General features: G+C 48.2%; 1 protein-coding gene across 1 annotated transcript in view; it reads left to right on the forward strand.

The window, feature by feature from the left end:
- The window catches only part of ACVR1B (activin A receptor type 1B), a gene marked incomplete in the record, with an annotated part of 48590 nt that overhangs the window by 16505 nt on the left and 16548 nt on the right, over positions 1-15537 (forward strand). The window contains 3 exon segments of the mRNA XM_027766198.1: positions 10319-10558; positions 11339-11587; positions 15403-15537. Of these exon segments, the coding sequence (XP_027621999.1) occupies positions 10384-10558; positions 11339-11587; positions 15403-15537 (559 nt within the window).

Below are 15537 nucleotides of genomic sequence, written 5' to 3' on the forward strand. Positions count from 1 at the left end.
TTCTATAGATTAAAATAAGTTAAAGAGACCTTTCAGCCAAGTACAATACAGGGGACCTCATTTGGATCTGGATTACAACAAACCAACTGTTAACAACGTTGTTTGAGGTCCAGCCCATAGCCTGGTGGTTAGGGAAGGCAGCTCCTACATGGCCTTCTGTGAATCCTGGCCTTGGTGGCTTCCAAACATGCTGGGTACATATGTGTGCCCCAAATCCTGACGATGGAGAAATCGAAGAGAAGGTGTGACCAGGCCCCATTGGTGGGTACTTTCTCTCTGTCTGTCTGTCTGTCTGTCTCTCATGAGCACACATGCCCTCTGGCAACTAAAAACTATTCTTGAGGCAACAGAGGGCTTTTGAACTGTGAATGGCTATTTGATGATACTAAGGCTATTGACAGTTTTTTAGATGTGACAATGATATTGTGGAAAGCTGGGTAATTTAAAACATAACTCGCTGGGGCCAGCAGATGGCGTGGTGGTTAAGGGTGCCGATTCCCACATGGCTGACCACAATTTGAGTCCCAGACCTGGCAACTTGCTTTTTCACTTTCCGTTTCTCTCTTTCTCTGTCTCTGGTCAAATTTAAAAAATAATAAGAACAAATGGAATTAAATAAATGAATAATAATTTAAAAAAAAACAACATGTAACTTGCTAACTTGGTGGGCAGGGGAAGGGGACACCGGAGTGCCCAGGACCCTGACAGGATGCAGAATTAGAGAATTGTAGCTTGACCAGGCCCCACTTGCACTTTCTCTGTCATGCAAGCATCCTCTGGCATTAAAAAAAAGTATAAAATTTAAAAGCTATAAGTTGTGGGGCTGGCAGGTGGCGTGGTGGTTAAGAACTCTGGACTCCCCCATGGCCAAGAATGGTTTGAATCCCACCCCTCTTCTCTCTCTCTCTCTCTGTTCTTCTCTGGAGGAATAAAGTTAAATTAAAAAAAAAAAAGGCCAGCAGATGGCGTGGTGGTTAAGGGTGCCGATTCCCACATGGCTGACCACAATTTGAGTCCCAGACCTGGCAACTTGCTTTTTCACTTTCCGTTTCTCTCTTTCTCTGTCTCTGGTCAAATTTAAAAAATAATAAGAACAAATGGAATTAAATAAATGAATAATAATTTAAAAAAAAACAACATGTAACTTGCTAACTTGGTGGGCAGGGGAAGGGGACACCGGAGTGCCCAGGACCCTGACAGGATGCAGAATTAGAGAATTGTAGCTTGACCAGGCCCCACTTGCACTTTCTCTGTCATGCAAGCATCCTCTGGCATTAAAAAAAAGTATAAAATTTAAAAGCTATAAGTTGTGGGGCTGGCAGGTGGCGTGGTGGTTAAGAACTCTGGACTCCCCCATGGCCAAGAATGGTTTGAATCCCACCCCTCTTCTCTCTCTCTCTCTCTGTTCTTCTCTGGAGGAATAAAGTTAAATTAAAAAAAAAAAAGACAACTTTCTTCTAAAAAAAAGATATAAGTTGTGTAAGATATTCAATATCAATAACAAAAACCAAAACGTATGTAAAAACATTAAGGGTTGGGGAAAACTTTCCAGAGACTTTGTGGCTGTTGGTAGTGGGAGTATCTAACATTTAATCATTCACTGTAGAGCCACTTTGCTAAGAGCCTTATACACCAATTATCTTATTTTCTAGAGCCACCCTATCAAGTAGATTCTGTTGTCATCCCCATTTTATAATTGTCAGCAGAGGCCCTTGAGCTAAAGAAACTGACCCAGTGTCGCTCAGCTCGCAAGGGTGGAGCCAGGTTCAGGCCGAGCTGCCTGACCTCAGAGCCCAGGCTGTCAACCACTGGCAGTTCTGTCTCTCCAGGCTGCCCTCAGCATAGAGGAGCTAGCACAGGACCCAGAAGAATGATTTCCCCCACTGTTGTAGAGCTGTATGCTATGGGAACACACGTGCCCCAGTTCTTTTTAGTGGACGAGTCATAGATGAGATGTTAAATACATCTCAAGGTGGTTAAAGGATGAAAGCCAATCTTGCGCTTGTAGCTGGTTTGCAGTAAATACTGTTTTATTCTGAATTTGTTGATAAATGTATGGGATGTTGTAGACCTGATGAAAGAAGTAGGTGTTCGTGGCAAATTGTATTTCCTAAGTGACTGCATCTCTATCCCCATCTCTATCCCCCATGCTCTTCTTACAGTGCGGCTTTGACACTCCTCCCACCAACAGGTGTGGGGTCTTTTCCTGTCCCCCTTGAATTTGGGCAGAGGCTTGACTACTTTGACCTGTAGTGTTTGGTGGACTTGATCCTCTGATTTTTAAGGCTAGACCATTAAAAAGACATCGTTTCCACCTAGTTCATCCCTCTTGTGCTTCTGGGAAGCCAGCAGCCTTTTCTGGGAGAGGCCTGAATTGGCCTGTGCGAAAGGACTCCTTGGAGAGGAGCCAAGGTCCCCAGTCAGTAGCCAGCATCAGCCCCCAGATGTGACAGCGCCTTTAGACGATTGCAGCCTCTGGCCTTGGATCTTACAGCTGAAGCCCCAGACGTGGTGGAGCAGAGACCCGGGCATCACAGTGCCCTGCCCAAATTCCTGGCCCTCAGAGTCCATGTGCTGAAAAAACGGTGGTTTTATGCCACAGTGTTGGAGTCATTTGTTATGTGGCCATGGTAACTAAAACAATATTCTTTTTCCTTTCATCTTGAAGGACTTTAATGTCATTATAAATTACCATTTTTGAGCAAAAGTTTAGAGTGGGCTTGCTAGAATGCAACCCTGGAGATGCAAAGGTGAACGGAACAGAGTCTGCTTCTTCAAAAGGCGCCTCAGCTCGAAGACTGTTAGATTGACTCCTGTGTGTCAGGGCATTTCCTGGTTGCTCTGCGGGTGGGATCTGTCATAGGACCACTGACCCCAAGAAAACATTACTGCACACTCCAGGGAAGCTGGCAGTGTGGTTTCTCCAAGGGCCAGGCAGTCTAATACTTCTTAGATTTTGTTAGGAGGTAAACATGTATATACATAAAGAGAAATGAAGATACTTAAAGATCTTACTAAGGTCTATGCAAGGTGGTTCTTTTAAAGTCACAAGGAGATCAAAGGAGCTGGCAGTGCATATAAAGAACTATCTTAAAATACAGAGTTGGGTATAAAGTGCCACCTCTAATACTGGTAGCATCACCAGCATGAAATAAGGAGGCCACGGTGAAGCCTTGAGTTTTCAGTAGCACCGTGAACACCAAATCCTGGAGATAAACTGAGGGAGGGTGTGGTGAGGCTCTTTGATTGGAAAACCAACAGTGGGTTTGATACAGGAGGTAGGGGCACATTTAGGGGGGTGCGAGTAGTTGTCCTGTTGAGTGTAATCGTCCTGAAGGTGCTCCTGGTGCGGCCCTGAGGTTGTGGCCCTGAGCGCTGGGAATGTGGCCGCGCTGGACAGGGTGTCAGAGGATGCTGTGGAGACGCCTGGGACTAGACTCTGAGACCTGAGTTGGATCTGTGGCTCCTCTGTTTTCATCATTTCCAGTTGCTGAGCCTCTTAATTTCACTCTGGTTTCACTCTTCGCGAAGCGGGACAGCTTCATCTGCCCCGGCTCTCTGAGTTCCTGGGGAATCACGCGAGCAAGGGAATGGAGAACTCTTCATAAAACAGCACAACGCCACGGTGTTTCCTTACGCGAATAAGACTGAAAACAGCATAGCCTAGTACTTCTGATCCTGAAATCTGAATTACAGTGTTCTGACCCTAGGAAGCTGGGGGGGGGGGGGGGCCTGGGTCCAGGGAAGCATAATTAAAACAGTCATGGTGGTTGTAGGCTATTCTTAGCAGTGCGGCCTAGTCAATGGGTGCTGTCATCTGGTGTCAGTGCCAAGAGGCACTCTCTGATCCATTGATAGGATCTCGAAGAGTGTGGGCAGCCCAGGTGGACTTGCTCACCAGATCTTGGAGACCTTAGAAGGTTGCCAGGTAAAATTTCAAAGAGGCAAGTTTAAGTGCTTAACAGGACAGTCTCGGCTAGGAGGAGCTCATACAGGTGGTATTACAGGCCAGGCGGTGGCATGTGGTGATTAAGGCAGCTGTATCCCATATGAGTGGCTGTGCAGTTGAGGCCTGGACCCAGGGGCTTGCAAAACACACTGGGCACATGTGTGTGCCCAAAGGGAAATCCCAAGAGGAGAATGGAGGAGAAGGGATTGGAGTATGGTCATCCGTGGGCGGGGGGAGTGTGTGCTTTCTTTCCTCCTCACCCTCTGGTGAGCACACATGGCCTATAGCAAACTAAAAAGAGAAAGAAAAAAAAAAGATATTTCTATAGCTTCAGGAAAGTTTCAGTGCATCCCTAGGACAGACTGGCTATTCCGCGGTGCACTTCTTACCTTTAAGCTTGGTGCCAGCACACCTGCTCCTAGCCGATGTGAACCCAGGCAGAATGTTGGACCGGGGATCTGTGACTCTAACTGCCTGTGTCATTCATGGGAACTCCCAGGTGAGCCATGGCGTCAGTGAGCGGCCCGGCTGTGGTAGGTGCCCTCATAGCATAATTCGCTGTTAAAGTCTGCGCAAGTTGAGACTTGTCAGCTTTCTCAAAACACAGTCTCCCTCATGAGTCAAATTTGCATCTACATCCTACCACAACCCTTTTTTTAAATGGGGGGGGAGGTAAGGAGGGAAATGGGTATTTCTGACAGGGTCTTGCCATGTTGTGTCCTCCTGCTCCAGTGTCTGAGTTACGACCACAAGTGTGTGCCATGGTCCGAGCCCCGAAACCGAACCCAGACTCGCACGTGGCCTCATTCACATACAGTGGCACCCTACTGCTTGCGCCACAGCGGGCACACAGACCACCTTTTGTTTTTAGTTGCCATAGGGTATGTGCTGTCACTAAGCGAGAAATCAGACCCCGGTGGGGATGGCCACGTCACAGTCCCTCCTCCTCTCAGGACTTTGGACATGCACATACACATGCACCTGACATGGTTTTTTCCAAACCATCAGGTCTAGAACTTGAACCATGGAGCCAGCCAGCCCTGTAAACACCAAGCCACCTGCTGGCATTCAGATCTTTTTTTTTTTTTTTTTAATTTTTTTTTTAAGGTTTTTGCCATAGGGTACATGTGCTCTCCAGAGAGAGACAGTGAGAGGGGAAGATGAGAAATCACCCCGCAGGGGGTTGACCATGACACAGTCCCTTCTCCATTCTCCTCTAGGGATCTTAGGCATGCATACCGGTGTGACCACAGTTGATCACACCTTAGCCACCATGCCGCCTGCTTGCCCCACCCAGACCACTTTTTAATTATACTTTAGAAGTGTGTTCAAATCCTGCCAAAGTGGTTTTGTCTTTAGTTTGACTAACAACTTGTTACTAACAAAAGTCTGTGCTAGTAAACTTTTATCCTAACGCCTTTCTAACTTGTTTAGATGGAGAATGATTTCGTTTCTCTTCTATGATTTGGTTTTCCAAATGGCGTTATTTCCACTGTGTATCTCTCTGGTTGGGGAATAGAAGAGTTTTAGATATTATTTATATACATGTGTGCAGACTTTCTAACCTCATGAGTCACTGCGAAACAGGCTATAAAGGGCTGTTATCATTAGCCCAGATTTAGCATTTCAAAGAGAATTGAATTTGGGTTTATGATTGTATGCTACACTTACAGTAAATTCAGATGTGTTTATAATTTCATTATCACTGATTTTGTTTCACTGAAAAACGAATATTAACAGAAGACTAGCCAAAATGTCTGTCTTTGAAAGACGCCTTGGGAAAAGGTGTATAAAACAAAGCAGAATTGTCCGGTGTTAGAGCAGGGACCCAAGCAATGAGAACTGAAAAACAAAACTAGATTCAAACTTTCAGCTGGAAAGGATTTTAGAGGTCATCTAGTTCAGTCCCTTCTTTCTGGTTAATCATGAGGAAAATGAGGTTCAGAGAGGTTAAGTGACTTGCCCAAAGCCACGCGTCTAGTTACTGGCAGGGCTGAGACTTGAACAGCAGTTTCTTGCTGACATCTTGCCATAACTTGCTGCTTCCTAATTAGGACTTAAAGAGACACGTTTGACTTGGGTGGGTTTTGTTGTTACTAGTTTTGTTATTTTAAGGTTTCCCATTGCAAGGAGGGATTAATATTGAGCACCTACTAATTTAAGTCCCTTTTTTATAGTCTATTATTTCATGTAATTCTTATGTAGTCCTGTGAACTAGTTATTAGCAGTCCCACCTTACAGATTAGGACACTGGGGTGCAGGAAGGTTAACAATTTGCCCACGGTCATGTGAATGATATCAGAGCCTGTGTGTGAACCTTAGGTCTTCCTGACCGGTTCCTGCCGTGATACCCACGGGGCTGCCCAGTGATTCAGACCTTTTCAGGGGTGTGGGCAGCAGAGATGATTATCTTAAAAAATAGATCTTTTCCGGACTTCTTACTCAGTCTGTGAAGTGCACATAGACGTGTGTGGAGCATGCCTTTCTCTGCACCAGCAGCACGAAGCAGACGTTTGGCTGATCTCCTGCATCTCTGCGAGATAAATGGTGTTTTCTCGTTGGGCCCTTGAGGTCCTGATAGGCCCAGGGACTCGCCTGGTTCCTTATCACAGACCACATGGCCCTGCTCCCAGTTCCGGCCTTCGTCCTGTCTAGCATAGATTTCACCACTTTTGTGCTTTCCTGTCTTACACCAAGATTGTTTAAGTACTTCCCAAAAATAATGAGCCACGTGTGGGTGTGTTCATTCTCCAGAATGAATCACTGTGAAAGAGGCCATGAACCAACGAAGGGAGAATAAATATCTGGAATCGGAGACTCCTGACTCTTCTGCCCTACTAATTGATGGACTCTGAAGGGAGCTCTTTTTAAAAAGGCGACTGTGGGTTTGGCCTTGCGTGTCTCACGGTGCTCAGAATAGTCTTCATGAAGTTATTAATTTTTCCCTTCTTGCTTCCCCAAATAGGCTAAGTCTCTTCTCTTTGCTGGACATCACAACACGCGTGCTGGGAGGCGTGCTCTCTACAGGGAGATCCTTTTGTGCCTGAAGGTCCTCACTAGACAGAAGGGCATGGGAGCCAGCTTTCTTGGGTTAACAGCTATTTAGCATGTGCAAAGGAGGTTGGGATCAGGTGTGCTGAGAGTCACGGAAGCAATTTCAGTTAGCAAGAAGAATAATAGTGAGCAAATAAAGATATTTGGGAGGAAAAACCAGAAAATTCCTTAGTCTCGTGTCTGAAGAGCTGGGGTCGAAATACAGGGGAAATTTACTTTTTAAATTCCTTTTATGGGGCCAGCTGGTGGCTTGGTGGTTAAGGCAGCTGGATCCCATGTGGCTGACTGTATGGTTCAAGTCCCAAACTCTGTAGCTTGAGGAACAGGCCAAGTATGTGTGCCTGTGCCCAAAATCCCATGAGGGGAATGGAGGAGAGGGGATTGCAGCATAGCCATCCCCCCTGGAGTGTGCTTCCTCACTTTTCTCCCCCTCTCTCTGTCTGTCTTTGGCAAGTGCACGTGCTCTATTGCAAAATAAAATAAATAAATAAATTAAATTCCTTTTGTGATCTGGATCCCAGTCTAATAAGTACCTACTTTAAACTTTCTGCCTTGACGAAATAACATTACCCAAACTGTCTGGCAGGTAGCTGCATGCTTTGGAATTTCTCCCAGGAGAAAGAGATCTGATAAAACGTCGTAAAAATATAAAGCAGGCCGTCCAGTGAAGAGCTCCAGTGTCCACCTGTCGGTGCTGTCTCGCTTTTGTTTCCTTGGGTGGAAGTAGCGAGGATGGTTTCACTTATAGAAATCCTGAGGAAGGATACTTAGAACACTGAGATATTTAGAATCTGTCTTTGGGCTTGGAAAGCCAAGAGACGCCTTCCAGAGGTTCAGAGGAAGAGGCCCAGATAGATTATTTACAGCCTGAGCGTCTGAGTTACGGCAGTGGCTTTTCATGGGATTGCCCATAAAGTCTCCTCTAGGAAGAACGGAGGTGTCCTGCCGGTGTTCACTTAGTGTGCGTTCCGGGGCCCCAGAGGGCCCGCCGCCCAGCCCCTCGTGGTGAGTGAGTGCTTTGCTCAGCACGACAAGTTCCAGCCTCGCTGTTCTAGTGGCCAGAGCCACGCTCCCCCCTATCCCAGCAGGTCAGGGCTGGGTTAGCCTCATGGGAGACAGTGTCGGGAGGACCAACTGCTGCTGTCTGTGCTATTCTTGTTAGTTGGATAAATAAAGGATTTCAGATTCCAGGGCTGCTGAACTGGCTTTCAGAGGCGCCAAATTCATTTACAGTAATTTCCTGTCAATGGTACACACTCGGGGATGATACATGCCTAGCAAGACTCATTCGTCTTGGAGGTGGTTGCGTATACTGCTTCTTCATTTACGTATTTACTTACTTTTTGGAAAGAATTCTTTAATTTTGTTTTTCTTTTTTTAAAAAAATTTATTTATTTATTTATTTATTTATTTTTGGAGAGGTTTTCACTATAGGGCGCACGCGCTCACCAGAAAGACAGAGAGAGATAGAGAGATAGAAAGCGAGAAATCACCCCCCAGGGGGGTTGGCCACGCCACAATCCCTTCTCCTCCATTCTCCTCTTGGAATCTTGGGCACGCACCCAGCGTGAGTTTAAGCCGCCGGGTCCGGGACGCGAACCGCGGTCAACTACGTGGGAGTCCAGCGACATAGCCATTACGCTAACTGCTGGTCCCTTATTATTATTTTTTAGTTTGCTACAGGACATGCATGGTCATGAGAGAGAGAGACAGAGAAAGAAAGGGAAAGTGAGAAAGCAAGCCACCAGGTCTGGGACTCGAACTGCAGTTGGCCAGGTGGGAGTCCAGCACCTTAACCACCACACCAGCTGCTAGCCCATTATTTACATATGTTTAAAGATTATTTACTCATGCGCAAGAGAAACAGAGAAAGAGAAAACTCCTCCTAAGCAGGAGCTCATGCTGTGGTTCCCCTGTAGCTTTTCCCAGCCAGCCAGGATGACGGCGCACGTGTACTCACCTGCTGTGTGCCGGCCGTCCTGGGCACTGACCCCTGGCTTTTCACATGGCTTCCAGTTCACTATTGCTGTGCCACTGTGGCTGTGGTGACATTGCCAGTTTGAAAAAATAGTGTGTGTGTGTGTGTGTGTGTGTGTGTGTGTTGTTTTATATTTTTCTGTAGGGTGCATGCATCAGAGAGAGACAGAGAGTGAGAAATCACCCTTCCAGGCGGGTAGCCACTTCATACTCCCTTCTCCACTCTCCTCTCAGGATTTGGGGCACACATGGAGATATGCTCAGTGCATTTTCCCAGCTGCGGGGCCTGGGACTTGGTCTGTGTGCTCAGCCATATGGGATCCAGCCACTTTAACCTCCATGCCACCTGGCTGGCCTTGTATTTTCTTTTTTTTAAAGTTCTCCAGGGGTCTTTCAGAGTGGGTTAAATTTTGTGTGTGTGTTTTTTTAGAGGTTTTTGCTATAGGGCGTGTGTACTTGCCAGAGAGACAGAGAGAGACAGAGAGACAGAAAGCAAGAAATCACCCCCCAGGGGGGATGGCCACGCCACAATCCCTTCTCCTCCATTCTCCTCTCGGGATCTTGGGCACGCACGCACACGCGCCCGGTGTGAGTCTAAGCCACCGGGTCCAAACTCAAACTGCGGTCGACTACGTGGGAGTCTGGCAACATAGCTGTTACACCAACTGCTGGTCCCAGAGTGGGTTAAATTTATTGAGCACTTTTTGTGCTTGTCTCATTTAATCCTCTTGGGCTAACTTTATGAGGTATGCACTGCAATTCTCCTCTTGGAGGACATCCTCTTTGGCCCTTGTGAGGGGCGTTTGACATGGACTAAGGGGAGGAGAATCATAATGGAGTGGTCATGGAAGCTTTTCAAAGGAAGTGACATTTGAGCTGAATTTTGAAGGACTTGTAGGAATTAGGCAGGAAGAAAGCATTGCAGCAAAAGCAATGTGTAAGTGCATGCATACTGCACTTAAATTCAGGGTGGGCCTGGCGCCTAAGAGAGGGACTAGGTTGAGAATGGCTCCAGAAGCCCTGCAAGGTTTCGCGTGGAGCTGTGTGTGGTGGGAGGGGGTGCCCTGTACTATCCAAAGGGAAAGGGGGCTTATTCTGTCTTTCACAGCACAAAGTAGAGTGCTAGAGGAAAACACTGCTGCCGGGTAGCCTTGTTTGTGAGCCGAATTAACAGGTGAAAGTTGTGTTCCAGTTGAAGATCTCCTTCCGGCCCCATCTCTATAAAAGCGCCTTATTTTGGAACACTGAGTGTGCTAAGGGATTATATTCTAAATCTGGAGAAGGACCTGGAAAAGATCTCACCATCGATGTCGATGTCTGCTCCCAAATTTCCTGCAGCTCTGCTGTGCGCGTGTACCAGCTGCCTACAGGCCAACTACACGTGTGAAACAGATGGGGCCTGCATGGTTTCCATTTTCAACCTGGACGGAATGGAGCACCACGTGCGCACCTGCATCCCCAAGGTGGAGCTGGTCCCCGCAGGGAAGCCCTTCTACTGCCTGAGCTCAGAGGACCTGCGCAACACCCACTGCTGCTACACTGACTTCTGCAACAAGATCGACCTGAGGGTGCCCAGTGGTGAGTGGACGCCCTTTGTGGACTAGTGGCTCATCTTGGAGGTAGGGCACCCCTGTCTCTTCATCTTCTCTGCTCTCCCCCATTCCCTTGGTTTGATGATAGGTAAAGGGGCCTTCGGATGTTCCCCAAGGTGCCAAGGGATGGAGTCCCCAAGTCCGATTTGTAGATTGGAGGATGAGGAAGGTAGAGGGTCAGGTTGGGTCAGCCGTGTTTTAGGAAGTGGCTGAGCAGCTGTGGACAGAGGTGAAGAGTGGAAGATCCAACTAGGGATCCCATGGAGGAGGTGGGCTTGATCTGGAGGAGCCCTGGGAAGGTATTGCTCAAGGATGGTGATGCTCAGGTGTAAAGATGGTGGTCAGGGCAGAGGACTCCCACATGTCCCCTCCGTTGTGGGTCCCCCACTTAGACAGTGTTACTAGGGAGACAGAGAAGGAGAGCTGAAGGCAGGACTTAGAGGAGCTGCTCTCCATTGCAGAGGAGAAGCCAGCGTGGGTCTGGGGGCTGAGGGGGGACACGCGGCATGCCGCTGCGAAACCACAGGGTGGGTTGTGAGTCTGACTGTTGGCAGGACAGCTGAGCTGCAGACGTCTGGCGTTTGAGAGCTTCTAAGCAGACAGGCCAGCCTGGGGAGACCAGAGGGATCAAAGGAACCGGAACACACCAGAGGGAAAGGGACCTTTCTCACTTCGCGGGAGGTGCTGGAGAAGAAGAGGCGGCCAGAGCTTTCCCTCATTTTTATTCTTTGTTCCCTTCCTCCCTCCCCTCTCTCACTTGACCCAGGTCACCTCAAGGAGCCTGAGCACCCATCCATGTGGGGTCCGGTGGAGCTGGTAGGCATTATCGCCGGCCCAGTGTTCCTCCTGTTCCTCATCATCATCATTGTTTTCCTTGTCATTAACTATCATCAGCGAGTCTATCACAACCGCCAGAGGCTGGACATGGAAGATCCCTCGTGTGAGATGTGTCTCTCCAAAGACAAGACGCTGCAGGATCTTGTCTACGATCTCTCCACATCAGGATCCGGCTCAGGTACAGAGTTCGCCGGGCACGAGGCTGCTGTCGGCCCTCTCCGCTGTTTTGCAGCAGGGCCGGGGGTTATGTGGAGGGCTGGGCCCTGTGTTCATGTCCACTAGCATGAAGTCACTTGGTTTCATAACTCCCCTTCTTTTGGAGTTGGAACAAGATGGTGGGCTCACAGAAAACCTTTCATTCCCTGGGATTCCAAAGGTCACGTTCAAGCTCTCCATTGCAGAAGCCCTCCCTTTCCAAGCCCGTAGCTGTCCATTAAAATCCAGCTGTTCCACCTGAGCAGTCGCGCGCTCAATTTCAGGGCCCCTTTTGAGAAACAGGAGTGTGCCGGATTCCAGTGAGGTGGTGACAGCTAATCATTGATCTCCGAGCCACCACAAGGGGAGTCTGAGGACATCGAGTACAGCTGAGAGTTGGGATTTGGTGAATCATTGACTTGCCCCAGTAGCCCAGGGGTTTTTTGGTGGGGGTTAGAAAAGGCACCCTGGGCTTCCAGCATGGCATTAGGGCCATTTCCTGTACTGCCAGTTGTTGACCAAGTCGTTCTCAGATGAGAGAACTGAACCAGACACTGGGCCTTGGCGTGAGACCAGAATTTAGCAGGCAGGGAATCGGGTTGTTCAGACCTCCGGGTGTGTATAGCCCAGCTAGCTATTAGGTGTGAGCATGACTGTGGAAGAGGTTTTTAATGAAGATAAACTATTCTTGTAGTGACAGTGGTATTCCATTCTGAGAAGAAACTCCTTTTTACCGTTCCAGCAGAAACGTGCAGGGTCTTGCCTGTGCGTCTCGAGTGTTTTTATGTGTGGTCCCTTGCCGAGGGCCAGACTGTCATTCTGTAGGGAGACTATGGATCAGCCGTGGCCAACCGTTCCTCCTTAACACGGGAGTTCTTTGAGCTGTGACATCTGAATTTCAGTGGTTTTGCCTTTATTAAGCTCTGCAGCAGAGAGCACCAAAATGATGGATATATTTAAAAGCTGCATATTTTTAGAAACTGAGAAAATACAGGGCTGTTTTTGCTGAAAGAGGTAGGGCAGTGGTTAGGACCGCCTGACTGATGCTGTGACTTGATTTGCTGCTAGAGGAGGCAGCTTAGGCTTTCCAGAGCCTTTTTCAGAGCAGGACCAGCTGAAGCTAGGGAAGGGTGATGCCACTTACTTAGACTTATGGAATAGAATGGCTCATAACTATTTCTCTATGCGTGGTTTAGTCTGTTCTGTCTTTCTTCCTCCCTCCCTTCCTTCTTTCCTTCCTTTATTTATTTATTTATTATTATTATTATTTTTTTCATGAGGAAGCAAGCTGGAAGGACAGAGTAAACAGGAGGTAAAGAGAGACATAGGTGATTTTGGCGGAGTTTTGCTGTTGTCATCTTCTGCCCCAGTCTCCCAGTTAGCTGGGACCACAGGCGTGTGTTTAGGTTGGACTGGGAACGGAACCTGAGTCTCCCGTGTGGCTTCAACCACCTTGTAGTGGCATTCACCCACTCGTACCACTGCCACTCGACCAAGCCCTTTGTTTTGTTTGTTTCTTTTTGATTTTGCCATAAGACATGTACACTCACCAGAGAAAGATGGGGAGAAGGAAGATGAGAAGTCACACATACCCACCCACACACACACATAATGCCTTAACCACACCACCTACTGGTCCCAAGTAGTGGGTTTTTACTAATTTTGATTTGTTTAATGACAATATCTTGCCCTGTGGCCATACTCCTGCCTCAAATCTTCCGTCTGGGACTATAGGCAAGCACCATCGTGGCCTGCCCTTTCAAGCTCACAGTCCTCCCGCCTCCGCCTCTCTCTGGGGTTACAGGTACATGCCACCATGCCTGGCCTTTAGGTTGGACCAGGAGTCGAACTTAGATGGTCCCAGCCTCTTAGCAGCATGCACCTCTGTGGCTGGACTAGTGAGGTGGTTTTTTCCTTTGTTGTTGTGTTTTAACTTTTGTCTTTTAATTTGCCAGAAGGCACATGCACTCATAGGAGTGAGACAGAGAGGAAGTAAGAAAGCACTCCCCATGGGGCAGCCATGCTGCAGTCTCTTCTCCTTCATTTCTCCTTCCTGTCAGAATTTTGGGCATGCACACACATATGCCTGGCATGTGTTTCAAGCTGCTGGGTCAGAGACTTGAGCCAGACACAGCCATTGGCCATGTGGGATCCAGTCGCCTTAGCTACCACGCCACTGTCTGGCCCAGCAATGTGTTTTTTAAAGTAACAAGTCCATGGTACTTATGGGACTGTCAACTCATTTTGACAAATAAATACTCAATACCCCCAGTATTGAGTAACTAGTAAACAGACTAAAAGAGGCTGACCCAGGATTGGACAGCCGAGGCAGGGAGCACTGGGAAGAGTCTCACAGAGGAAGATGCTTCTAAAAGATTTTTGAAGTATGAGTTGGAATTTCTAAGCGAGAGGAGAGGGCAGGGAACATTCCAGGCCAAGGAAAAACACCTTGAGCAAAAGGACAAAAAGGCATGGAGGCTCACGGCATAGTTAAGGAATTTATGATAACGGGACAGCGTGACATACTCATGCTGGGAGGAGGAAGGGAGACAGGCTCGACTGTTGGAAAGGACCTTAGGCGTTGTCCTTTGTTCAAAGGTAAGAGGTATCTGCTGGAAGGTTTCTTGTGGAAAATGAATGTTGGTTTTCGCATGGGAAGAAAGTCTGGTAGTGGTGTGGAGGATGACCTCATTCATTCACCAGCCTCCCGTTGGGAAGGGTGGGATGAGACTGGGTGCTTGTGGGTGTGCAGGGCCAGAGCAGGGTGAGAGGAGAGGCAGCATGACCTATTAGAAGCCTTATAAAGAACAGCCAGGGAGAAGTAGGAATGGGACACACGGCAGGAAGAGGAGGAGTCTAATTTGAGAGACGTTCCGGTGGTTCTGGAACCATTTGGTGGTGGACTGTGGAGTCAGACAGTCTAGACTTGAATCCCTGCTTTGCTGCTTTCTGCTCTGTGGGTTTGAGTGTGTTATTCTCATCTGTAAAATGGGGATGATGACAGTACTTATCTTAAAGGTGGTGAGGAAATGAGATAATTTATGTATCCCTTCGCTTAGAGCCTGACGCAGAGTAAGCATACCGTAAATGGTAGTTAGATCCCCCAGACATGGAGATTAATAACATGATTATTTATTTGGTCAGGGGAGGAAGTGAGAGAGTTAAGAGTCAGTTATGATGGTAATGGTGATTGGATAGAGAGGAAGACATTGAATGAGTCAAACACAGCAATAACGAGCCCTGTAAAAACAGTGAAATCCATCTTGGGATAAGCATGGGTGTTCCCTCATTCCCCATCTGGAACTTTCACCTGGGAGCACAGCCCCACGCTCTCTGGAGCGCTGGGAACCCCTGGGCCGCGCAGCACTGCCCTCTAGTGGCTAAGGAGCAGAGCCAAAGGCCGGCTCCCAGCACTCAAGCCCATACTTGGCTCTACTCTGCCCTCTCTCCTCTGTCATCAGAATAGAGCAGATGTGTGTGGGCCGGCCCGCAGGTGGCTGGCTGCAGAGTTGGTAAATCTGGTCAAACATCTACCTTAAAACTGGTCTACCTGAGAGTAGAATTCGCTTAGATAAGGAACAGCCAGTCATATATGGCCCTCTTTCCATGTCCAAACACCCTCAATTGCCCCTCGCCCAGCTACCTGGTGGATGGCCCCGGCCTGGTCAGGGACGCAGCAGCTCTCCGTGGCCAATGGAGACACAGCGTGAAAGGTCTTTCTGGTACAGCAACGAGCGTGGGACAGCAGAGCTGAGCAAAGTTGCAACGTCAGGTCTCTGTCCACCCTCTGGTCCACAGGGTTACCCCTTTTTGTCCAGCGCACAGTAGCCCGAACCATCGTTCTGCAGGAGATCATCGGCAAGGGCCGGTTTGGGGAAGTTTGGCGTGGCCGCTGGAGAGGCGGCGATGTGGCTGTGAAGATTTTCTCTTCTC

This window comes from Tupaia chinensis, unplaced genomic scaffold, assembly GCF_000334495.1.
Source record: "Tupaia chinensis unplaced genomic scaffold, TupChi_1.0 Scaffold141469_1, whole genome shotgun sequence".
NCBI classification, from domain to species: Eukaryota; Metazoa; Chordata; class Mammalia; order Scandentia; family Tupaiidae; genus Tupaia; species Tupaia belangeri.